General features: G+C 36.3%; 3 protein-coding genes across 3 annotated transcripts in view; 1 reads left to right on the plus strand and 2 right to left on the minus strand.

Moving 5' to 3' along the window:
- On the minus strand, positions 1-16,938 carry LOC125675152 (cell division cycle 5-like protein). Its single transcript, XM_048912663.2, has 20 exons — positions 16,800-16,938; positions 16,164-16,267; positions 13,255-13,416; positions 11,452-11,573; positions 10,935-11,031; positions 10,752-10,802; positions 9,446-9,522; positions 8,026-8,129; positions 7,693-7,772; positions 7,204-7,279; positions 6,664-6,828; positions 6,257-6,422; positions 5,912-6,045; positions 5,410-5,587; positions 4,328-4,452; positions 4,009-4,197; positions 3,133-3,330; positions 2,867-2,950; positions 1,503-1,631; positions 1-356 (listed from the first exon to the last, which is right to left on the minus strand). The coding sequence occupies exons 1-20, from the start codon at positions 16,842-16,844 to the stop codon at positions 252-254; spliced, it is 2,391 nt and encodes a 796-aa protein (XP_048768620.1). The 5' UTR covers positions 16,845-16,938; the 3' UTR covers positions 1-251.
- A 2,667-nt stretch (positions 16,939-19,605) lies between these two features.
- LOC125677680 (uncharacterized) lies at positions 19,606-23,297 on the minus strand. Its single transcript, XM_048915798.2, has one exon. The coding sequence runs from the start codon at positions 23,295-23,297 to the stop codon at positions 20,436-20,438; it is 2,862 nt and encodes a 953-aa protein (XP_048771755.2). The 3' UTR covers positions 19,606-20,435.
- Positions 23,298-25,285: 1,988 nt separating this feature from the next.
- The window catches only part of LOC130052625 (ankyrin-1-like), a 37,132-nt gene continuing 35,620 nt past the window's right edge, over positions 25,286-26,797 (plus strand). Inside the window, exon 1 of the mRNA XM_056158143.1 lies at positions 25,286-25,593. The gene's annotated coding sequence lies outside the window, so the exon portion shown is untranslated. The remainder of the gene's footprint in view (positions 25,594-26,797) is intronic.

The raw sequence follows: 26,797 nt of genomic DNA on the forward strand, positions 1-26,797 counted from the left end.
TAAAAATTCTGCCTTTATTTGCCTTGCAAATAACATGGACATTTAGAACAACTTCAATTTTACACCAAGTTTGTCAGTTTTCTACATTGTAAAATTTTCCCATCCTTATCCATTTGTGAACGTCCAGTTAAAAAATCCATCTTGTCGAACTTTGTCAACAGTATTACAAATCGTTAATCAGCATGTGATGGTTTCTCAGTGATTTTATACCATTCCAATTCACCACCATATTGTCACCTTCTGCCTCAATATCAGCTGTCATAAATAAGAATGTCTTTTTTGTACTGAAGTTCACCAAACTTTTTCTGTAGTTCTTTTTCTCTGTCCATCTGTCTCTGTACATCCTCAGTCAGGGACTGGAAGACAACATGTTGTCAATTCATGAATGAAGCCGACATTTTTTTTTTTACCAACTTGGCATGAAACAGTTTACACTTCAGAAATAGCTTTAAAAAGCCATCAACTATTCATATTTCAGCAAAAATCTTAATCTAATGTGAGTGGAGCAATATTGCTAGAGAATTATATTCAAAACCTTCCATGTATTATGTGATGTTATCTACTACTGTCATAAGGAGCGGCTTAATAGCAAACCAATTTATACAATTGAAATTATGATAGATGAATGCCAATCAGTCAACCCAACTCTGCATTACAAGTGCAATTCAATTGTTAAAGAACCCTACTGAACTACCATAACATTTAGAAATGGTGACATGTTATAGAGACTGTCCATAGAAATTCAACCACATGTTGGCACATCAATTTTCAGAGATCTGCATATTATTATAGGATTACACATTCTTTTTGAAGAATTTATCGATGTGTAAACTCCGGACATTTTACTCACAAACTGGATAAAAGTGCAAAGCACTTTTATGTTAAGTTTGTGAGTAAAATGTCCGGAGTTTACACATCGATAAATTCTTCAAAAAGAATGTTTGATTCTTATAATTCCAATTCATACACTTTATCAACAATTGCAAAAATTTGAATAGTTTCCCCTTACTATGTTATTTGTTTTCAGGCGTGTATGAAAACATTGCGTTTTCGGATTTATTGATGTATAAACTCTTGTTCAGCTTTATTTTTGTCCAATCAAAACAATTGTAATAAATAACATTGGAATTATTGATTAATAAGAATCACTGCTCATATTATGATAAAATACAATAATATTGATTTTCACACTCTACAAATAATTTGGGAATGTCATGAAAGTCCCTACATAAACCATTATACCTCATTACTATTGTTGGAATACATGGTAATCAAACCTCAGGAAGACAATCGGTCGGTAAGCCCTAACAAGTCCTGAGCCATACTATATGAACAGTGCCTTACATTAAACAGAGAGCCTCTTGAGCAAGGAGGGACATGTATGTATGAATGTACCATATGAAAATTAACTACAATGTTTATAGTTTCCATCTCATTTTGTGAAATTTTCATTTCTAATCTTATACATGTCCAATCATTGATATTTTATTCTAAATACGAACCTCCATTCGCTTTGGGATGGCTCCAATTTCGTGCTTTCTTAGATCCTCAAACGTCTTAAACTCTACATAGGTCTGTTCTATTTGTTCATAGAGATCATTTAACTGTTTGACCAGACCTTGGGATCTAGACTGGAAAACAAAAAAACAGAAACAGACTAGAGAGTGTACTAAAACACATATACATGTACTAACAATTAATGAGAGAACATACTACACGTATAAAGAGAACATACATGTACCATATAACAATTTTTTCCCCGAGGGGTGATAATTTTGGTTTATTCTAGCAGATTAGTATCATGCCGCCAAATTTTAAATAGCTAAATTTGCACCCAAATGTGTCTACAATCATAATAAGTATTTTTGTAAGAAAAATAATTCTGTATAGCAGTTGGTTTTAGTCAAAGAAACATGTATCACTCTCCAGCCTGGGAGGTAAATAAACTACTGGATTTTTATTAATATCGATTGTTTCTGATGACAGTAAAATCTTTTGCAGATAAGTATTGCACACTACACTGCTAATGATTTCTATTTTCTGTAACTCCATGTCTGCAAATATATATTACACTAATATTATTTGTATAACAATTACCAAAGTTTACACCTGTGGAAAGAATCTAGAAACAATGAGGAGACATGCTGAAAACTCTGCTGTTAATATTGCATTGATATGTGATCAATGACTTAAAATGATTCTTAACAACTCCAAAAATCTGTCATAGTTTTCTGGTGGGTTTCTCTCATACAAGACAGAAGACTGCAACAAAATGCTGTGATATTTTCAGCCAACTTTACAGATGACACTTGCAAACACATACTTACTACTATGAAATACTAATAACAGGTGTGAATATTGGAAAACCTTAATCAATAAAATATAGAACCTGATAGCCTCCCAGTAACACCCTGACACTAAATAAAGGTGTGAATATTGAACCTGTTAGCCTCCCAGAAAAATTCTGATACTAAATACAGGTGTGAATATTGAACCTGATAGCCTCCCAGTAAAATCCTGACACTAAACACAGGTGTGAATATTGAACCTGATAGCCTCCCAGTAAAATCCTGATACTAAATACAGGTGTGAATATTGAACCTGATAGCCTCCCAGTAAAATCCTGACACTAAACACAGGTGTGAATATTGAACCTGATAGCCTCCCAGTAAAATCCTGCCACTAAATACAGGTGTGAATATTGAACCTGATAGCCTCCCAGTAAAATCCTGACACTAAATACAGGTGTGAATATTGAACCTGATAGCCTCCCAGTAAAATCCTGCCACTAAATACAGGTGTGAATATTGAACCTGATAGCCTCCCAGTAAAATCCTGACACTAAATACAGGTGTGAATATTGAACCTGATAGCCTCCTAGTAAAATCCTGAGCTTTTTCTCCAGCTTCGCTGCTTGTTTGGCATCTTTGGTCATGCTGTTTCTGTTTCCCTAGAAAAGAAAAAAAAAATGTCTTCCTCACCAACAATCATCTTGTATGTCATCCAAAATGTGCAATTTTGTTCATCCAGTACACGACCCTGAATATTCATAGTGTTCAACTGCTAAAACACTGATCAGGAAGCATAGAGCCATGTATAAATTTCTGTGTGTACAATGTAATAAGCTTGTACCTCCAGTCTTTTATCTAGAGACTCGATCCTGTCCTTCTTGCTGGCGAGATTGGCCCTGGTGTAGCGGTTCTGTGACGGGAGATAGAGGACCTGGGAGTAACACTCCTCCCACACCTGGGAGTACGACTCCAGGGACAGTTCCCCATGGTTCATGCCTGCCTTAACCACTCCCATCTCCCGCTTCAACAGGTCCTTAGCCTACAAATTTAAAACAAATACAGTTCAAGAAGCCATTTTTTTCATATGCACTGTATACAGTGGCTGCTCAAACATTGTTGGACGTACTAACATGCCTATCCATGTAACTCTTGATGGTGTAAGTGAAAATCGAACAGCTCAACTAACTAGAAAATTAGTAAAGTTTTCTGATATACATATGAAAAGAGGTACTACTGATTACTTTTAATAATAAAACTATAAACTCTGTGCCATCTTCAATAAGGAAACCACTTTATAATACGTAATTCTTTCTCATTTTAATCCATTGGCAGGTTATCTACTAAATCTTTATACAATATTTCTAAATCGGACATTGACAGGGTATTTACTAAATCTTTATACAATATTTCTAAATCGGACATTGACAGGGTATCTACTAAATCTTTAAGCAATATTTCTAAATCGTACACACAGACAACCAGTCTCACTGCGATAAGGCATTACAATGGATGTTGAGCATGATAGTAGAATTTCATAGTTTACATATGGTATAACATACATGTCTATATATAACCTCATCACACAGAAAAGTGTGAACTATCAAAATGTTAATTCCTCAATCTATCCAGGAAATCAAAGCTCTACAAACATTCTAATTTTTAATAAACCTCTAAAAATTTACAAACTTTGTATGAAGCACTTTCTAGCTGTGTGTACCTGTTCTAGTTCCTCCTCTGTGAGTTTATCGTAGGGATGTTGCTGTAGATAAGACAGATGCTGGGCCTGAGTCGTGACATTTTTCTGGTTCTTCTTGACTGGTACCATCCCCATCTGAGCTGGAGTGGGAGTGTGTACTGCATCAAAATGCTGCATTATCAACATTTCTTTCTTAATCAATTCCTCAGCCTGAAAAATAAATGACCATTAAAAGGTAAGTAACATTTGTTGCAGGAGGTAACCTCAGGTTGATTTTCGTGGAGCGCTTCCTCTACTACATGAAAGCTCCAGTATTTGTCATGTATCTATGAATCCTTACCCTCTGTAATTCATTAAGAGGAGGGTCGCTGGGACCTGTGACCCGGAGGATGTAGTTGTTGACTTCTGTTGGGCGGGGAAGATCTCTCTGTACTGACTGGGACCTCAGTCTCATTTCCTTCTTACCTACAGAAACAGATATACATGTAGATGTCTACATATTTCCTTCTTAATTACAGAAACAGATATACATGTAACTGTCTACATATTTCCTTCTTACCTATAAAAACATATATACATGTAGCTGTCTACAAATTTCCTTCTTTTATAAGTACTTTAATAAATTGCCTCAAGTCAGGAATTTATTTCACCTTTGATTTCAAGGGCCAGGATCATTCACATTGGGAAAAACGAGATTTGGTTGAAATTGGGAAAACACTTAAAAAAAAAAAAAAGAATTTATCTACGGGAACTTCAATTTCCTATTTTTAGTACAATGTAGTAAAGAAAGATGGAAATGTTCAAGTAAAGAAATAACCCAGGCATTGTCCGAGTCAGATTTCACCACAGGAAATTAGCATCAGTCTCCAGCTCTTTCCCTCACCGGGACTTAAATCCTCAACATTCTGAATACTTTCACTTTCTTTATCATTCTCTGATATTGAATTTGTTTCCTTTGCAAGACCTTTGTTATGGTCATAGCTGTGTTCAATCTCGGACCAAGTCTTTTGTTGATTTTTAGTAAATTAACCAGAAATCTCAACTCTGTAGAACCTGATACTGAGATATATTTATCAGTTCTTCTGTGATGGAGCAACGATAGTATTTCTTTGAATGCAGACATTGGGAATAGAGAGTATAAATATCTTATAGATGGTAATGTAGAAAATGATGTTACATCAACAGCTCTGTGTCTTTTGACAAGTGTATTAGCATCGTAAAAATTACTTTGAAAACTGGGCACACCGCGAGATGTTCAGCTGCCTTGTGTATACATACATCCTTACATGGTTTGAATTTACCAATCATCAATGAGATTTAAGATAGAACATTTCAATACAGTGAATACGATTTACAGTAAATTGAAATTCTAAGACCCTGAATTCCCATGAGAGAGACTGTGGCTATTTGCTTAATACTAACGTTTCTCTAACTGTTCAGCCTCGGACTGAGCATCGAGATCAGCCTGATCTGCAATGAAATCCTCCCCTTCGTTTGTTTCATCCATATCCTCTCCTAAGTCCTCCACCACAATCTCGTAATCATTCTTAGGGCGAGGCAAACTAGCTAGACCCTGGCGAAGCTGGTCTTTCATGTCCCTCTGAAAGTAAACATTGATTGCCTGCATTCTCTTCTCAGTCTGTGACAAATAACAAAGTGTTTTGACAAACATATTCTTGGTGAACATGCAAAATATGTGCATACAGTTGAATGCTGTAAAAAATATATATACATAGTTCTCTTCTCATTTTATTTCTACAAACAAATTCAACATCAAATGACACAGATCATTATGAATCAAATTTGTACTAAATTTCCATATTTTCTTCTCCTACACACTCAATTAATCTGGCAGTAAAAAGGAGCTTTCCCCATCATTTTTAGTACTTCGCCGATTATCATCTATTCACAGATGTTTTTTTACCTGGTAGTATTTCTCATTGCCTGGAGCATCGAAGTCCTCATCCTGATTAATGTTCAGTTTGTCTCTCATTGGGGTTGTCAGTGGGGTCTGACCAGCCACGACCATCTTTGGGGTCATTCCTCGTGGAGTCATACCTTATTCAAATAGAAAGAGAACTTTGATACACCTATATTGTTCAATTTATATCTAAACTATCAGATATAATCATCTCCCTTCTATAATTCATCATCACAATGGCAAACAGAATTCTTTAAATAAAGGAAATAGATTTTGACTTGCCCACTTCTTAAAAGAAAGCTCTATATAGTAACTCAGATTTATACTTTCACTGATTTCAATACACACCCTGTCCCCCTGGCGTGTGCATGGGAGTCCCTAGAACAGTGTTGGGGGTCTGTGCTACAGCATGCTTAGGGGTCACTCCACTAAAGTCAGACTCGTTGAGTGGTGTGTTCAGTCCACCTTTTAGTGGAGTGTCCACCACACTCAGTGCCATCAGATTTTGAGCTTCCTGTGAAAAGAAACAAGAAATTAGCCTCAACAAAATCTAGCATATTCATACACTTCAACTTCTCAGCTAAAGAATTCTTTTCAGGGACAAACCACACAACATGTCAATTATACCAGTAGAAATTATCCATGTAAAATGGGCACATGCATTACAAGATGCTCAGGATGTTAGGAAAGTAAGTTTAGCATCCTGTATACTGACATGATTTAGACCAACACCCACCGACTTGGTGTGAGCTTACCTGGAGTACTGAATCCTGTTGAGCGGGGGTGCGGGGGGTGCGAAGGTTAGCCACACCCTGGGTGATGTTGTAATCCTGGAGTAGAGCCTGGCTGGCAGCATTACCTGCTCCTGACTCTTCTGCCTGCTGACGGGCATACTCACTGGTCTGACCCACTTTCACCACCTGTCAATCATATAATGAGGTACACAAAATGATCCCTGCATGTTGTATGTTCATAAGTTTCTAACTTTTGTCTGGAATTATTTTCTATAAGGTAAGATAATCTACACTGTATGTGTACCACAGGGAGTGAATACAGTAAATCATTTGATCAACAAACTTTGCTTTGTAAGCAAACCACAAGTTTTCATTTGGTTTTAAGCTTCACATATACAAGTATACTTTTAATTCAAATCAGGAGTGCTTGTGAAAAAAATTATCTAACTTCTACATTCATTACCCTGATCCAAAATGTATCAACTGCCTTACTGGATTAATATTACAACTATTATCAAATTTCAGAGTGTGTATGCAAAAGTTTACATGTCATGTAATCACCTCCTCAAGCTCTTGATCTGAAATCTGTGGGGCTGGTAACACTAACTTGCTTCTCTTCTTCACTGGTTCTTGGAAACTAGAAAGTGTTTGTTAATATAGCACTGACATCACTGAAGCATATTTCAAATAATTGTTCAAGTAAAAATCATGCAATAAGGTGAGATGTGTTTGCATGAAAAGCATTGAAATGCATTTATCTACTGCTTTCTAGCAAAATAAGAGTTGTCTGCCCATAGTACACTATAACAAGAATTTTATCTCCCAATAGAAAAGACTAGACATTAAAACTAAACTCATTTATGCATCAGTTTCTTCAACAGATCACAGAGACTGTTACATGTATAAATCATCTAATATACATTCTAACATTTATCTAGAACTTTACAGACACATCACAAAAGGCTGCAAGGTCTTCACCTATCAGTATATTCCACGAATTTCTACCTGATTGTGTTATTTCCTTCCAATATAAATATATTTCTCTCTTACTTGCTCTGACTTGCTATTGCTCCTGGTAAATCATTTTCTTTTCTCTTTTTCTGTTTTTGTTTATCTTTCTTTCTGTCTCTCTGTAATAAATCATTGTCTCTATTTGTTGGTATTTTAAAACCTCATTTCACAATATCTATTAAAACAAATGTATTTTCTTTCCTTCTTTTTGTTTTTTTTTTCTTCTTTTTTTTTTTTTTAAATTCAATCATGTTAAAAATGATCATAAAAACACTTATTAATCTTGCACTTTATCTAATCACAGACCTACTGATGAGATTGACCTCAATGTGTCAAAAATTTGCTCTGATTGGAGGAACAAAAAATGTCTACCTCTTCCTTGTCACTTCTGCGCTCTCCATCCAAATTTTGTTGTCGCAATCTTTTAAAGTTCGGCTCCTCTGCGACATACACCTCTTCTGATGTGTCATAAAATCCTACAAGGACAAATAGTGTGCAATACCTTTCTAAAATACATATGACCAGAATTTTCAAAAAAGCATCAGTCCATAAGTTCATTAGCCTTTGATGTACCATTTAATTACAGTACTGTATAACACTTGCTCCGTGTGGAATCACTTCAAAGCACTACGTTGACAAGAGTCTAAATTGACCATGATTCTGATGGTAAATTAGCGTACATAAATAACAGAAGTGCATGTTTTTCAACATGTGAGATAATGCAAAACTACTTTTATTGAATTATGAGTCATGAATTTAGTATGTACTACGTAACAAATACATCCATTTCCTGCAAATTTCTTTCCAATGGCCAAAAATCATCATTTTTCAAAACTTTTTAACTTCAAAATGAACCGCATGTGTCAACCACAAATTAAAATCAATTTCCGAGACATCAGCTCTTCTGTGATTGAACAAATGGGTGGGTATTGGGTGTATATCTATATTATAGACTGGCTATGTGGATGACAAAGTTACGAAAGCGTCAATTTTGTTAGTATATCAGACAATGACATACAATAAACTGACCATGTCAAGAAGAAACTGTTTCAATTTGGCCATTAGAATAAACATGTAATTATCATTCCTTTCCTTTCCGACACAACCAATATTTAAAAAAAAAAAGATGGGTTACCCACTACATGTGTATGAAATATATTTTGTACCTCAACAGGCATACGAGTTCAATGAAGGAAAACACCAATTGGACAAGTTTGAAATTACTTATTAGATGAATTATAATAATGTATATACATGTAATTCATGAAAATAGTTTTGGTCCATTCATGTGGGTCCATGAATCCTATTTACATTTTTGATTTTGATTTTTTAAGTATGGAAACTGCTCAATATCTGAGAAGTCAAAGAATATTGAAGAGCAAGATATTACTGTTGTTAAATATGCCCATTAGAAGGTCCAATTTTCACGGCCTGCCAAGATTTTAAAATTTGGTATGGATGTAATCTCATGGATTCTGTACAAAGATATGTTATAAAAATGGTGAATATCACTGAAGTTTGAAATTTGGGATACCCCCAGGAATCCAAGAAAATTAATCCCCTGTATATAAATGAATAAACTTCATCTTTAAAGTCTCCCGTCTCCACACAGAAGCAGTACAGTAAACAGCACTATGTATGTGTGCAACCATGCAAGCAAAAAAAGGAAACAATGTCCCACTATATTGTCTTGTGGTGCCTCAGCCATGCCTCTATTCCTCATGATAATTAAGTGTTACTGTATAACAAGATACTGAGTAGAGTGTCACAGAATATCAGCACATACACATACCTGGAGCTGGTTTCTTCTCAAATGGGATTTCAGAATTGTAATCAACGCCTCGTTTCTTTTTCTTCTGTCTCTTTATTCTGGATAATAGAAATATATATTTACACAGATCTACAACTGATACACCTAAAACATAGGAACTAAAACATTTTATCATCTCACTGTGTACTCTGTACATGATCTTTTGCTTAGGGCTATTCCAAAAATAAATACATGGGGGGGGGGGGGGGGGGGGGGGGGGGGGGGGGGGGGGGGGTCGGGAGGCACCTTTTGTATATAACAAGCACCCATAAAAAAAAATTAAAAATTACCCCATGACCCATCAAATTGATAAACTCATTTTACAATGACCCATCTAATTAAAAAAAAAAACTAACCAGACCCACCACAAAAATATTTTTAAAAATGAAAACGGTACAAATCTCGTGAGGTTTTCGGGACAAACATTCTAGTCAATGACGCGGTAATGCCTGTACGACATTGTATCACAGTAGTTCTGAAGAAACGATGTCACATCAACAATCAAAGGCATCTATGGCGGGAATGTTGGAAAGATTGGGAGTCCAAACGATGCTATTATCATGAAATGGGTATGGATATGTTTTTCCACGAATCGTTCGTCTTCTAATGGAGCCCGCGCCCTGAGGCCTCTATATCACCATCACACTGACTGATAAATATAACGCATCGGTACCCTCGTATAAATCAACTAAGGTTTGCCTATTTTTATTAGAAAACGGAATACCTATTGGTTTCAAAATATTCCCAAAATCGATGCACTGTAAACTGTAATAATCTACAGAACAGAGTTCGCCGCCATCACATCCAAAGGGACCCTACTAAACGCGCCTCTAATTTGAAGAGTGCCGTAATGGAAAGTTATGCGCTGCAAAGAGCGACAACTCGAATAGTTCTATGTTACTTCCGAATTCTGATTTCGAAAGCAGCATTTCGAAAGCACGTTTTCAATTTTCCCTCCGACGTTTTGTAACCAACACGACAAGAGCGACAATAAAAATATTCTGAAAACTCAACACCCACGTGGCACAAAATAAAACAATAGAAACTACCCACTACCCATAATAAATATTTTTTTAACAGTCCAACCACGGACCAAATAAAATATGAAAAAATACGACCACCCACACAAAAAAATATCATTTGGCGCCCGACCCCCCCCCCATTTGATCATTTCTGGAACAGCCCTTAGGGTGTACAATCATGTTTTCAAATGTTCTGACTTCATTTTACTATGGGCTCGAATCATATAGACTACTTACTCAATGCTCGAATCATACAGACTACTTACTCAATGCCTGCTGCTCGTAATTCACGTCTTTTCTGGAGAGCTGCTAGTCGTCTGAAATTCATAGACACATTAATTTACAAAAGTATTAAACTGCAATCTAATCTGTGTAAATTTCTTTCATCAGAGACAAAACAGACCTAATTTAATTTTACAAATAACATTAAGGTATTCATGAATGATAACCTTGCTTCTTCCAGCTGTTTTTCCCTGGCTTTCCTCTTCGCCTTTTTACCCTGTGTGTTGGCTAATCGAGCTCTCGCTTCAGACAACATCTCCAGCTCTAAACAATAAAAGGGAGTTAATGCATATAATTCTGCTCATTTCTCATTCCTTGTATGTCTTCTGGTAGATGGTTCTAGGTGCTAGATGAATATCAGAAATGTACACACACACCCCACATTTCCTGATAGATATCAGAAATGTACACACACTACCCAGATCTCCAGATTTTTTCATCAATCAATAATCATGTACACTGCCTTAAACAGCCAAGATAAGTGTTTGTGATATACGATGCACTAAACCATCGCCAGATTTATTATGACAAATTTGACCTCTGACCTTAATACCTGAATGACCTCACTCTGATGAAATAAATCTGTAAGAAATCTGTCTTGTACAGTTCAAAACTTATGACTGACAAAAACAATGTAAGTACTAAATTTTTTATCCCGGGACATAAAAATTTAGATTCTGGTACCATCTTCATCCATATCAATAGGATCTGGCTTGGCCGGCTTGGTCTCAGGATTGGGGTCAATTTCTCCTGGCTTCAGTTTCCTTGGATCACCTTCACTGTCATCTCTGTTCTGAGCTTTGTCTCTGTGTGTAAAATTACATTTAGATCATTAGATTCACTCAACTTATATATTCAGTTTGAATAAACTGTTAAATATCGCCATATTGTGTGTGTGTGTGTGTGTGTGTCTGTGTGTGTGTGTAGGGGGAGGGGGTGTTAAGAAGTTTAATTTTATCAATGGTAGGGATAAAATTGTGATTAAATGCAATTTTGTTTTCATAGTGATAAGCATTGCAGCTTAGAGTAAATCATTACTATTGGTGAACAATTACGCAATCAAACAATAAATTATCACACTCACAGTAGATATTTATAGAATTAATGAACACACTCACAGTAGATATTTATAGAATTATTGAGCACACTCACAGTAGATATTTATAGAATTAATGAGCACACTCACAGTAGATATTTATAGAACTAGTGGGTATCGTTTTTTACAAAAAAGACAGATGTCTCCCCTTCAAAGTTTGATTGTCTAATAACCGGGGCAACAATAATGAGTGCAAGCGTAAGAGGCAAGGGTCAAGATAAAAATGTCCTGCAATGCATTTAACCATGATCTCATCTCGTCTTAATGTCTGCTTTCCAAGGAATGGGTCAAGGTAAAAAAAACTTGGTACAGTACATCTTGTCTAAAATCTGCCTTCCATGTTGTAAGTTTGAATACCTAATGTCAAAGTTTTCTCAGGTTATGGTCTGGACTATACTTTGATGTAAAAGAGTGACCTTGACAATGTAAGTAGGTCATGGTAAAAAATGTTGGTGATGTGCACCCCCTCCTCAATATTGCCTTTCCATATTACAAGTTTGCAGTCTTGATGTCAAACAAATCTTAGTTATGAAATCATCAAGTTTTTTTTAAACATGACATTGAATAAAGAAATGGGTCAAGGTCAAAACTTTTGGTACAGTACATCTTGTTTTAATATTTGCTTTCTAAATTGTAAGTTTGAAATCCTAATGTCAAATAGTTTTCACATTATCGTCTTGATGTAAAAGAGTGACCTTGACACTGTAAGTGGATGAAGGTCAAAAATGTTTGTGGTGTGCACCCCTCTTCCATATAACCTCTCCATATTCCCAGTTTAAAGTTTTAATGTCAAACGGTTGTCAAGTCAGCTATTGGCCTGGACTACATTTTGACATAAAAAATTGACCTTGACTTTATAAATGGGTCAAGGTAAAAAAATTTGGTGGAATTATCCCTTTCCTCATTCCCCCTTCTCATATTCTAAGTTTGAAGTCTTAATGTCAAAGGGTTCTAAAGTTATGGTCTATTCATGTTTTTCTTAATTTGACCTTAAATGAAGAAAGGGGTCAAAGTCAAAATTTTATCTATGTCCTCTTGCCATGATCCAAGTTTGAAATTGTAATGTCAAAGGGTTCTCAGCTATGGCCTGGACTATCTGTTGTCGTAAAAGATTGACCTTGACTTTATAAGTGGATCAAGGTCAAAAGTTTTGGGGGTGGGCACCCCTCCTCCATACCATCTCCTTATATTCCAAGTTTGAAGTCTTAAAGTCAAAGGGTCTCTAGTTTGGGCCTGGACAAAATTTGGTTAAAGAAGAAGAAAAATGACAAAAACAATATGTCTCCCCTTTGAAGGGGAGACATAATTAATGAGCACACTCACAGTAGATATTTATACAATTAATGAACACATTCACAGTAGATATTTATAGTGTTAATGAACACACTCACAGTAGATATTCATAGTGTTCCAGACATTGTGCTGCTGTACGTCCAACGATCGGCGCAATTGTTCTCCACTGAGTTGGCATCAGCTTGGCCAAATGTAGCAACTTTTCTTCCTCCTCTCGACTCCACTCTGTCTTCTTAATGCTAGGGTCCAGCCATTCAAACCTGTGATAATGTTGCTTATTGTAAGATAAGCCATGTTTGATGGCAAATTCAATGTACAACATAGTAATTACAACAGTAAATACAAGACAAACAAGAGGTACTGTGAGCAATGCTCACTAAGAATACCCCCGCTTACCCCAATCTCCCAAAGGGAGTTGGTAATAGGTATAAACTACCTCTTTTCTGAGTGTAAAAAACAAATGGCATGACAAACCGAACCATATTGCTACTTCGATGTCCAGTGCGCGTGACCTTTGACCCCAAAATCGATAGGGAACATCTTCATCCCATGGGTAGTCCTTATGTATGATATGGTGACTGCAGGTGGAAAGGATAACGCTTTAGAGCCCGGAAACCATATTGCTACTTCGATGTCCAGTGCGCTTGACCTTTGACCTTTTGACCCTAAAATCGATAGGGAACATCTTCATCCCATGGGTAGTCCATATGTATGATATGGTGACGGTAGGTGGAAAGGATAACGCTTTAGAGCCCGGAAACCATATTGCTACTTCGATGTCCAGTGCACTTGACCTTTGACCTTTTGACCCCAAAATCGATAGGGAACATCTTCATTCCATGGGTAGTCCATATATATGATATGGTGACGGTAGGTGGAAAGGATAATGCTTTAGAGCCCGGAAACCATTGCGTCTACAGACGGACAGACAGACGGACAACCCGATTCCAGTATACCCCCACCACAACTTGTTGCGGGGGGTATAATTAATGTATACATAGATATCAAAAGAAAAATGTCTGCTGGTCTTGCACAGAAATGCACGACTCCAAAGGGAATATTTCGTGATTAATTTGCCTGACATGATGACTTATCATCCAAATAGCATAATAAAGAAAGAAGCTCAATTCTAATCAGACTGCTTTTTACTCCTTGTCATCAAAAATTTATCAAACTCACTTCACAAATACCAGAGGCCCATGGTCTACCGAGTATCATAGCCCATACAGGAAGCCTCAATATGGAGTCTTTTGTGCACATGTTTATAATCTTTCAAAATACATGTAAAACCTATTCAATTACAGAAGAAGGAAAAATGGAAGTTTGAAGCACATAAAGAATTTTAACATTCCCTAATTCATTTTTATTACATTTTCATTTTGTGGCCATATCATTGGCCCTGCTAAAGGGCCTTAACCCCTGATCCAGGAGCCATCAATTTTCACAATTTTTGTAGAGGTTGACCATATTTATGGGGTAAAAAATCGTAATTATGGGCAAATCAGAAGAGTAGACAGGTCTGTAAAAATCCTTCTTAAGCCCACTATTCCATCGAGGGGACAAGATTTGCAGTCTAGGACGAGGCTTTGCCGAGTCCTAGACAGCGAATCTTGTTCCAGAGGTGGAATTTCCCTATCATACATGAGTAAATAATGAAGGATTCTTTTTCTCACATGTTACCCAGTTTAGTGCATAAATTCAAGAGCTTCGAGAAAATTCAAAATTATTAAAATCCTCATTAAACTTCAATGCAAAAACTAATTAGATAGCCAGAAAGAACATTGTATTGTTTTGCATTGTTTTCATTCATATAAATTTAAACAAACAGATTTCAATGTAACTGCTTGTTTACAAGTGATCAATTGTGAGACCATAACTGTATATAGTATATCTATAAACTGATAAATAGTATTTTGAAAGGAAGAAAGTCATCATTTCTCGATATCATAAGTCTTCATTAATCATTACATAGCTGAGTGTGGGGTCCATGACAACTCATCGAAAAAAAATTCATAGATACCACAGTGTGCGAAACTAACTTTAAAGTCCTATAGACTTTCGGTCCATAGTCATTTTATTTCCTATAGACCACAACAAATTCCTATAGACCAAAATTGAACATGCAATATTCATTGTTATTGAAAAATAAATAATAGACACAAATTCGGTTTGGCAATTTTTCAAAGTTAAATTATATTCTTTTTCAATTTCATGCACGTCAAGCTTTTCAATTCGAATTTCGTATTCTTTTTCATTTTGTTCCAGCTCAGTTTCACTGTCTAATTCTTCATCTAAGTCAGTTCTACTACGTTTTGTTTTCTCATGATTTTCTGCGACTTTAGCCATGCTGGAACTCGTACTGACCGCTTTCTGTTTGATTCAAGTGCGTGCACCTTCCACATATTTTTAAAACCGTTCAAAATGGACATTCCAAATTTGCACGAAAATGGCGTACATTGAAGTAAATATCAAATTAACCCCAACCCCCCGTTGAAAATGGAATAATCTGATTTGAAGGATTTGTAATTACATTGTGGAACATTTTATTACAGCTAAGGGGTGAACAGAAACATCAGCGTATTACATATAAACTGGTCCCACTTCTTATATATGTTAAATAAGCAGTGGCGAACCAGTTTTTTACTCAGAATTCAGACAAGTCGGTCTATAGCTATTTTGATTGTTATAGACCAACTCGATTTTCTATAGACATTGTCTTTCGGTCCATGGTTAATTTCACACACTGATACCACAACTCAAATAGCTTTATAAAGCTAAACATAGCTTAATGAAGCTATATAGCTAATTCAAGAGTATGGCAGGACCTGTGCAATGAAAGTGACATCGATCTTCGACTCGTCACATTGGTGAGTTTTACTTTCTATTACTTGACTTTCGGAGAGTTGTCCGGTACCGCTGGTTGTGTTAATTCATAGCATGAAGTTATTTAATAATTAATGGGGCATTTTCTTTAACAATACACAATTTCAAATGCCTGTGATCTTACCATCGTGCTTTACACTGCTTGGCCGATTTCCTGTGAAGTAAAGAAGCAATTCTGGCCCATTGATTCTTGCCATATTTCATAACAGCTGCTTTCAGTATTTCATCCTGAAAGATATTACAAAAATGGGCCTCATTTACTTTAAAAACAGAAGTAATTCAGTGTTAGAAATTGGTTTAAAACTTGGTGTAGACCACGGGTCTATGCCAAAACAAGATGACATACACCTCATCGAATTGGTATAGACCGCAAAATTGAAGAAGAAGAAAAAACCACAAATTTAAAACATTTCTATTTAAATCTAGTGTACTTAGAAAGCATATTTTCTTTCCATTTCCATAACAATATCCTCCTTTCCTCATAACGTTTATCAGACGTCAACTGACCATGCAGGGTCTTTGGAATAACTTTATTGCTTTAAATCTAGACAATTTCGTCCATCTCAATTACAATTACAATTGGCATAGACCAGTGTCATTAGACATAGACTAGGTCTATGGTTAATTTCGAACAATGAGCAGAAGCATGTGTTGGTTTAATGAAGAACAAATTCGGGATACCAAATGCCGAATATCCTCTTTTACTTATTACTAGGCTGTATTACATCTGACAGTCAGCTTTTAGCATATAATAACTCACCTCAGTGTTCCTCCACACACCTCCTTTAATCATAATACGCGGCATCTTGACTGTAAAATTGCTTAGAAGTTAGTTGATGACTGGTAAATAAACAATATGGCGCAAATCCAATCTCGTTTTAAATAAAAGCTATCTTGGTCGTTTCGGCACCAGGCCGTTTCGGTTCATGGCAGTTCCGGTACAGTAGAGGATGTTTTGAAACAGATTCATTCAGCACCTAATTCAATTTGTTTCCACGCCTGAATAATAAAAATAATTAACATCTACGAGAAACACTACGTTGTCATTAAAAATTGCTGTAATTGATTTTGCAAAGCTTAAATTTTCGCTTCCAATAAAAAAAGTAAAAAATAAAACCGCGGATCCGAGTTTTTCGTGGTTTTTATTTGGACGATATTTATTAGATTGTTTTTTGTAGTTTTCAATATATTTTTCACGATTCCAAATATTCCAATAGCACATAGAATGAGCATATGCTGCAGTATGCTAAATTATGTATCGGTACATGTATATCGATCTATACAGCACATTTCATTGTTTTTCAAAGTGGATGGGGGAGATGGAAGTTGGCTTCTCAAAAGATCTTGATATAAGAAAAGAAAAAAAACAAGGTGTTTTGCCCGATCTTTCAAATCCTATTTGGTTTTGGTAGGGTGGGGTGGTGATAATACTTATACGGCGCTATACAGTTATTATTCATAACTTTCAAGTGTACATTGAATTCTTCTCATTTACAACGACTCTTGAAATAGTGGCGGGGGAGGGGGGCAGTCATCATAATGCATTAAAAATAACAAATAATGCTCATTGTCAAAAGGTGGTTGTAGGGGCACCCCTAATATATATCACCTACCCACCCACCCACCCACCCCTCCCCCTCCTGATATGTCGCCTATATGTGCCTGACATGGAAGTGCCCAAGGTTGCAGGGCTAAAAATAAAGTAACTCTCGGAGAGTCACATAAAGTGTAGGCTGGCCTGGGGCGATATTTTGTGCATATATACAAGTGAATACAGTGAACGTAATCTAAAGTTAATTACACTACGTCTCAGATATCGACCATGGCTTTTTTATACCCCCCCCCCCCTCCAGACACACCTCTATGAGAATACGGTTTCAATGTTTCTATGAGTTGCCCAATCTAATTAAAATCAGACTTCTTAGATCCGCGCCGTATACTTTGCGTAAGTGATTGTGAGCATATTCTAGGATCTGATTTTAATTAGATTGTGAGTTGTCCCGCCTCCCATCTAGCTTTCTAATGAAATAGTAAAGGTCGTCTAGCCGTGTTACGCCAAATGCATGCAACACTAGACACTCTTGGTGCGCACACTGCAAATGAAGATGGATGTTTATGCATGTTTTTCAACGTTATTAAACACTTTTTAATCTTTACATTCTTTCATTTTTACATTCTAGTATTCCACTATTTACATCGGCCTTTTTCCAATTTTTAACAAATGAAAGCGGTTGGTACTGTTATGTCGGCTTTAATAGTATAGGATAGGAGAAACTAAATGGTTGGGAACGAACCGAATACCCCTGCATTACTAGGCATGTGCTCTAACCACTGATGTATTTTTTTTCACTTACACAATACAGGGAGATAACAATGATTTGTTCTTTTTAGCTCACCTGAACCGAAGGCTCAAGTGAGTTTTTCTGATCAAAATAAATTATCCGTTGTCTGTCGGCGTAAATTTCCCATATTTCCATCTTTTTCTCCAGAACCACTGGGTAAACAACCAAACTTGGCACAAAGCATCCTTGGGTGAAGGGCTTTCAAGTTTGTTCAAATGAAGGGCCACGACTCCTTCAAAGGGGAGATAATCACAAAAATGCAAAAATAGGGTGGAGTCGTTTATAAATCTTCTTTTTAAGAACTACTGAGCCAGAGGAGCTGAAATTTACATGCAAGCTTCCTGCCATAGTGTAGATTCAAGTTTGTTAATATCATGGCCCCGGGGGTAGGTTGGAGCCACAATAAGGGATCAAAGTTTTACATGAAAAAGTATAGGGAAAATTTTTAAAATTTTTTCTCAAGAACCATTTGGCCAGAAAAGTAGAAATTTACATGAAAACGTCCCGACATTGTGCAGATTCAAGATTGTTCAAACCATGGTCCCGGGGGTAGGGCCCACAACAGGGGATAACAAATTTACACACTAATATATAGAGAAAATCTTTAAAACTCTTCTTCTCAAGAACCACTGGGTCAGGAAAGTAGAAATTTACATGAAAGCGTCCTGATATTGTGCAGATTCAAGATTGTTCAAATCTTGCCCCCCCCCCCCCCCCCCCCCTTGGGGGTAGGATGAGGCCACAATAAGGGATCAAAGTTTTACAAACAAAAATATGTGGAAAGTTATTAAAAATCTTATGAAAAATCACTGGGCCAATAAAGTTTACATTTACATGAAAGCTTCCTGACATAGTGCATATTCAAACTTGTTCAAATCATGGCCCCTGTGAGTAGAATGGGGCCACAATAGTGGATCAAAGTTTTACATACTAATATATAGAGAAAATCTTTAAAAGTCTTCTTCTCAAGAACCCTTGGGCCAAAGTTTACATTTACAAGAGAGCTTCCTGACGTAATACAGATTTAAGTTTGTATAAATCATGACCTCCAGGGGTAGGTTGGGGCCACAATAGGGACCAAAGTTTTACATACAAATATATATGGAAAATCTTTAGATATGGGCCAAGGTGACTAAGGTGAGCAATGTGGCCCATGTGTCTCTTGTTACATCGTATATACACACTTACAGGGAGATGAAACTGATTTTTTTTTAATACACAGTACGGGAAAATAACAATGATTTATTTATATACAGTACAGGAAAATGACAATGATTTTTATATACACAATACAGGAAAATAACAATGATTTATTCTTTTTATATACACAGTACGGGAAAATAACAATGATTTATTTATATACAGTACAGGAAAATGACAATGATTTTTATATACACAATACAGGAAAATAACAATGATTTATTCTTTTTATATACACAGTACGGGAAAATAACAATGATTTATTTATATACAGTACAGGAAAATGACAATGATTTTTATATACACAATACAGGAAAATAACAATGGTTTACTCTTTTTATATACACAGTACGGGAAAATAACAATGATTTATTTATATACAGTACAGGAAAATGACAATGATTTTTATATACACAATACAGGAAAATAACAATGGTTTACTCTTTTTATATACACAGTACGGGAAAATAAGAATGATTTATTCTTTTTATATACACAGTACGGGAAAATAACAATAATTTTTATATACACAATACAGGAAAATAACAATGATTTTTTCATATACAGTACAGGAAAATAACAATGATTTATTCTTTTTATATACACAGTACGGGGAAATAACAATGATTTATTCTTTTTATATACACAGTACGGGGAAATAACAATGATTTTTTTCCTTTTATATACATAGTACGTGAAAATAACAATGATTTATTTATATACACAGTACGGGAAAATAATAATGATTTTTATATACACAGTACGGGAAAATAACAATAATTTATTTTTTGTACACTCTGTACATATTTTTCTCATACTGTACTTTAAGATTCGTTGTTGAAAATAAATACAGTCTACTCAGTTTCCTGTAGAAGTTTGAGTACGTACTTAATGAAATATTGTATTTTGACACCGTTTTCCTCCAAAATACTTGAACCTAAAACATTATGGCGGGGGTTAAAAAAGGACGGGACGAATCGATTAGAGAGCCACTCGTCGCATTTGTTAAAAACACTTTTTACCACATCAGTATCACAGCCTTTGCATTTATTTGCGATATGTTTGGACACAGCGTCTGTTTTGCATTTATCTGCGATATGTTTAGACGGAGCCTTGAGTACAAGATGCTCTAGTGGATCTCTCATGTATAAAATTTTCTCCAGAACAGTTTGGGTACTTTCTCGGACTACCCTTTCTTCAATGGTATGAAGGAAAGCCATTTTAAGAATATATGATGGAAACATGTTTCCCACTTCTTCGTACATCTCGAACTCCTCTTCAGAAGACATACTATCACATCGGCTTCGATAATAATTCTTCTCTTCTTCGTAATTACCGAAGCTAACAAGGGGACAAACAGGCAAACTGATCAACGATTTGGCAGCGATGTAACTGTTTCGGATATGTGGAAGGCATCTTTTCATTATTGTTGTTTCCACGAGTGACAAGGAGCATCGCCAAAGGTTTTCGTCTCCATGACTCGTCATTTTGGGAACAGCGAGACATGGCAGACGCAGTTGATCTGGATCAAGAAGTTTAGAACTGATTCGTGATTTGTTTGGCCAAGACGGTAGGCGCACCGCTGGAACGAAATCGACGTTGATTTCTAAACTTTTATATTTGGAACCTCTCCAAATCAAAATTACTTTTGGATCGTTGCTAATGTCCTTAATCAATAACCGGTCGTCTTTGGGGAAATTTTCACTGAAAACGATATTGGACACACGCTGCGTAAATGTTTGAAACATCATATAGTTTGGAATCATCTTCGATTCCAGCTCTGTAAGTTCCGAGTACGGGTAGCTCGTCTGCTTCTTCAGAAAAATTAGAGTGTAGTCTGATACAGAAGACTGGGTTTCTTCAAAATCAACACCTTCCTCCAGGACTTCATGCTTTTCAGTTTCTTTATCAGGAATAAGATGAAAACTTTCTATTACATCACCCATCTCATGTTGTGGATAGATATTCTCACTGAGTTCATCGAAACAAACAACGTAATCAAATTCGTCCGGATATAGAGTTTTAGTCCCTTCAGAAGAGCTTCCAGCATAGTATACTGTACATCGCAGTTTTGGATCACTTTCAGATAGGTATCTCGCAGCATTTATTGCAAATTCATCAATGACACTACGGATTTCGTTGGCCTCGGATTCGTCGTACAAAATTCCTGTTGGTGATTCCGATATTAAAGAGCTAAGATACTCATCCAATTCTCCGGGTTCCCTCAAATTCTCATTTGAATCTAATATATCTTGTAATGCTTTCAGCTGTAATAACCTATTAGAGTACTTTGAGTATGTCTTCATTTTCATATTTTGATGAGATTCTCTGCCATGGTCTTGAAAAACTTCCAGAACGTCAAAGCTTGATCGATATTCCGCGACATCGTATGCAGTTTTCCCACAGGAATCTTGACACTCCATGTTGCATCCTTCTTTGAACAGGATATATGCAACAGACGATTTGTTATTCCATGCAGCAAAATGGAGTGGAGTAGATTGGTATATATCTTCTGCATTAATATCTGCTCCTTTCTGTATAAGTAATTCCAAGACACAATCCCAGCCGTTTTCCGCAGCGATATGTATTGGTTGTTTTTTAACCGAATCCTTCATGTTTACATCAGCCCCTAGATCAACTACCGCTTCTACTAGTTTCTTGTTGTTTTTCATAACAGCAAGATGAAGGACTGTTTGTCCCCAAAGATCTTGTTCATTCACGTTAATTCCCATGTTTATCAGGTATTTTAGCACATCTGCAGCATCTTCTCTGTCTACGATGTAATGTAGAAGACCCTGTTTTCTGCTATCCTTAACGCTGAGCATACATCCTTTCTTCACGAGGCACACTAGAATCTGAATAGGTATATCACGAATGGCAAGGTGCAAGATGGTCTGACCAATTGCAGTTCTTAAATTTGCTGCCTGTTCGTTAACAATAAGACAATCAATAAATTTCCGGGACACCTCTTCGGCATCATCGGAACATCCTCTAGATTTTTCCACGAAGTGGTGTACTGGGGTTAGACCTTGTAAGTCTAAATCAGACAACGAAGCTCCACTTTTGATTAATACATTGATAGTTTCATATTTCTCAAGGAAATAATTCGTGGTAGCTAAATGCAACGGAGATCTATCTTGCGAATCTTTGCAATTTACACTTGCACCCCTTCCAACAAGTGTTCGAATCAAATTTGAACCGTGTGGTTCTTTCATGAAAGATGAGCAGAGAGTATGTAGGGCTGTCTGGCCTTTAGCATTTGTGTGATGTATATCGACGTCAGCAGACAAATAAAATTCCACCAAAGTTTCATTTCCTAACATGATCGCTCTCTGCAATGGAGTGTCTCCGAATTCATCGTTAGCATGCAGATCACCGTTGGACTGAACCAGCAGCCGAGCCGAGACTAGATCTCTAACTACTAGTAATGGGTTGTATTTTGTATTGACAAGTGCTCCATTTTGCAGTAAGGTTTTGACTACTTTTGTGTACCCTTTCTTAGTTGCAATATAAAGAGCTGTCAAGCCGTCGCCATCTTCAGCGTTGACATCACATCCGCCTGATATAAGAATTTTTAGTTGAGCCTCGTTTCCATCTCTAGCTACTCGATGAAGGTTGGGAGAGTCTAATGTCTCATCATCTTCAAGCACTTGTTTCATAAACTGGCCCAACTTGGCAAACGGCTTATAGGTCTCATTTGTCCTGTTGTTCTCCATCTGCAGAGAGAAATCGAACAATTGACTATTCGTTCAACTGACGTTTTGTGTGGAATCAATTCATTATCAAGACTGAAACAGGTGCTATGTGTTAGTGCTCTGTAAGACGTCACATAATATACCATTTCATTGAACAATCTACTTGCTTACACGTTCTAGCTTGTACTATCTTTTGAATTGAGTAATACATGCATGTAGATGTGATCACATAACTCCTACACTTCGACATCACCATACCATCCAGACGTCGTGTCATTTATCCGACCGATTTACACTAGAACCGAACAGGCCTTGACTGTGCTGTCATGAACGGCATTTGAGATTCTCATTTGGTCGGAAAATGCGTCATATCATACACAGACTAAGGGCTAGCGAAGAAAGTGTATTAATAGTTCCTGTCTTGAACAGCAGGGATAGTTTGTGAAAATCACTCTAAAATAATTTTAGATGTGCCAAAGAAAACTTAATATTCTTCGCTTCAAAACGTTTCTACCTATAAATTACAAATGTGCCAATTCGGATGGAATGAAAACCGATTTCCTTACACACTTTCTAAAATACGCTAAACATGAGATGCATTCCACGTAGTCAATTTGAAAGACCTGAAGATGATATCCGGAATAATCGACTTTGGTCTGTTCTAGCGGTATCAAATTAAAACATTTAGTACTTCATTTGGAATACCCCTGTGTTTCTATTTTGATTCATAAAGACCTCGATAGTCAAGTAGAAATGGAAAGTGTATGAATCATCATGTAAAGTATAAGAACGTACTATGACGAAGAGGGCGGGGGTGGACAATGCAATGCTCTTTTGAGTTTCACGAAGTCTTGTTATCTTTAATATAGAAAGGTTAGGTAATTGTTTCCTGTATATAGAATTTATGATTAAAGTCCAAATGTATAAAGCAATATAAAGCTTAGGCTGGTTCATTACCTATCACAAACTGGACACCCTTTGCATTTATTGTGTGCATGGTTAATCATTTGTCACGTGATGCGGTGATAGAGTATGGCTCGGTATCCGATTCATTGTGTGTGGTTAATCATTTGTCACGTGATGCGGTGATAGAGTATGACCCGATATCCGATTCATTGTGTGTGGTTAATCATTTGTCACGTGATGCGGTGATAGAGTATGACCCGATATCCGATTTATTGTGTGTGGTTAATCATTTATCACGTGATGCGGTGATAGAGTATGACCCGAGACCCGATTTATTGTGTGTGGTTAATCATTTGTCACGTGATGCAGTGGTAGAGTATACCCGATTTCTACACACTGGTTAACCTGTATCAATCCGCCGATATATCAGAATACCTCTTATAATCTGTATCAATCCGCCGATATATCAAAATACCTCTTATAATCTGTATCAATCCGCCGATACATCAGTATACTGCTTATAACCTGTATCAATCCGCCGATATATCAGTATACCGCTTATAACATGACGCGAAGCACCGTTATGATAAACTATTTATTTTATGCCATTAGTCATTTACTTTCTAAATTATTTTGGAAGTTACACCTATAAATTGTTACATTGAAAACGTTTATTCAAGGAATGGAAGTTGGAAATTCTAGGTATGTCAAAATTATGTTCTTATCAAGAATTGTTCTAAATGGAGATTTGAGTTACCAAGTTTCATAAATAATGAAACAAATGAGGCTGGATTATTACCCAGACTTATTCAATAATGGAAATCAAACTTTATTTGTCTTCGTGATCGGTCTGTCTTTTCGGAAAGCATGTTATTGGAATAATACCAATAGATATGGATATATACATATGTATACCATAAAACAAATACTTTTAACTAATCAAATTACAAAATGATTATGGCTTTGATAGAAGTGGCGGATCCAGCGACTCCCTGACAAATATGATTCGCTTTTTATAGAGGTATGTCCAAAAACACAAAAAAATATACGCCTTATTTTGTCAGAACTCACTGTAGTTTCATGGGGCTTCACTCTGGATCTACGGGAGGACTTAAGATTGTCCCTAGACACTCAGCCGTTCACTGTGCTCCCCGTCCAGAAATGCCTGGATCCGCCACTGGATATAATATTATATTACTCTGCTGGGATTTAAATCTGTATTCAAAGTTTTAAAATCTGAGATTTTGTCTCTGCACTGTGAAGTTTGGTGACAACCTAACGAGAAAATGAAAGCTGAATTCATGACTCAAAACGGTTCAGTTATACTGCATTTACTTCCTTATTTACAAAAGAGTAGGCCTACATACATACTGGATGACAGATTAAGGTCTCTACTACGGAATTTCCCACGGTACATGTAGTAATTTATTAAACGGCAATATTATTTTGAGATTCCAGTGTTGGGTTTCTCGGTTAATTCCATGTTATCATAATACTAGTACTTTGAGTGTTCAGTTCCTACAAGTGAAGGCCGGTAACTCTCAGAAGTACTGTAAACTTAATATCAATCATGATAAATTATTCAAATGGCGGCGTTCTATACTAATACGATAATATCCCTACCTGGCACATGTATATCAACCGAGTTATAGCTAAGTCTTGAAATCTCCCAGCGTTTAAATAGCAGATGAAATTTTAGTTCTATAGTCTTTACGCTGTTTGATTTTGACAAGCCGATTTCGACCAGCTTTAAACAATTTCGATCGACCGTTTGTATTGTTCTGGGATGAATCGACCGTGTGTATTGCTCTGGGATGAATGGGGAATTTCGAAATGTAGTTCAGTTTGTGTTCTCGACATTTGATGAGAATGAACATTCGCTACACTTAGGTAAGTTTTAATTATGTATTCCTCTTCATCACCATTTTTACCAAACCGTTTATTTTCATTTCGTATTTGACAAATTATTGTAAGATCCTTTGAACTGAATACACTCGATATACCAATGTATATCGTATTCACTGCATGTCTGAAGATTATAACCACTTACAGTATCATAGGCACAGTGGGAACATATGTCTTTACAAATTCAGGCACCTATCAATATACCATTTGTACAAAAAAATAGAAATTCATTTCATAGGTATATACTTTTTTTAAGTCAATCTATTTATCAGCTACGAGGTTACTTCATAAAGACATGCAGTTTATTTCATGCAAATAGTTCATGTTAATAGATTTTACATATACTAGTGGAAAAAAGAAACTGTGCATTATCTAATATATGAAAAAATAATTTTAAAAATAACAATGAACAAATTTTATTTTTTGTAATTCTGTTAACAAATGTATTCCTTACAACATTTCATAATCCACTAATGTTAACGTCGAATAACGTCAATTTTAGCACACTCGAAAGACACTGGTATTCGAACTTAAATTAACAAAGTTAATAACGCGTGTGACCACCAATTGCATTTACGCATGCTTGACAACGGCGCCTCATTGATGCCACTTAAGTGTTCAGAAATGCTTGAGGGATGTTGTTCCATATGTTGGTTAAAGCCTGGCCTAAATCAGCCAATGTCACCGGCTGATTTGGTAAACGGCGTAGA

This window comes from Ostrea edulis, chromosome 3 (genome assembly GCF_947568905.1).
Source record: "Ostrea edulis chromosome 3, xbOstEdul1.1, whole genome shotgun sequence".
NCBI classification, from domain to species: Eukaryota; Metazoa; Mollusca; class Bivalvia; order Ostreida; family Ostreidae; genus Ostrea; species Ostrea edulis.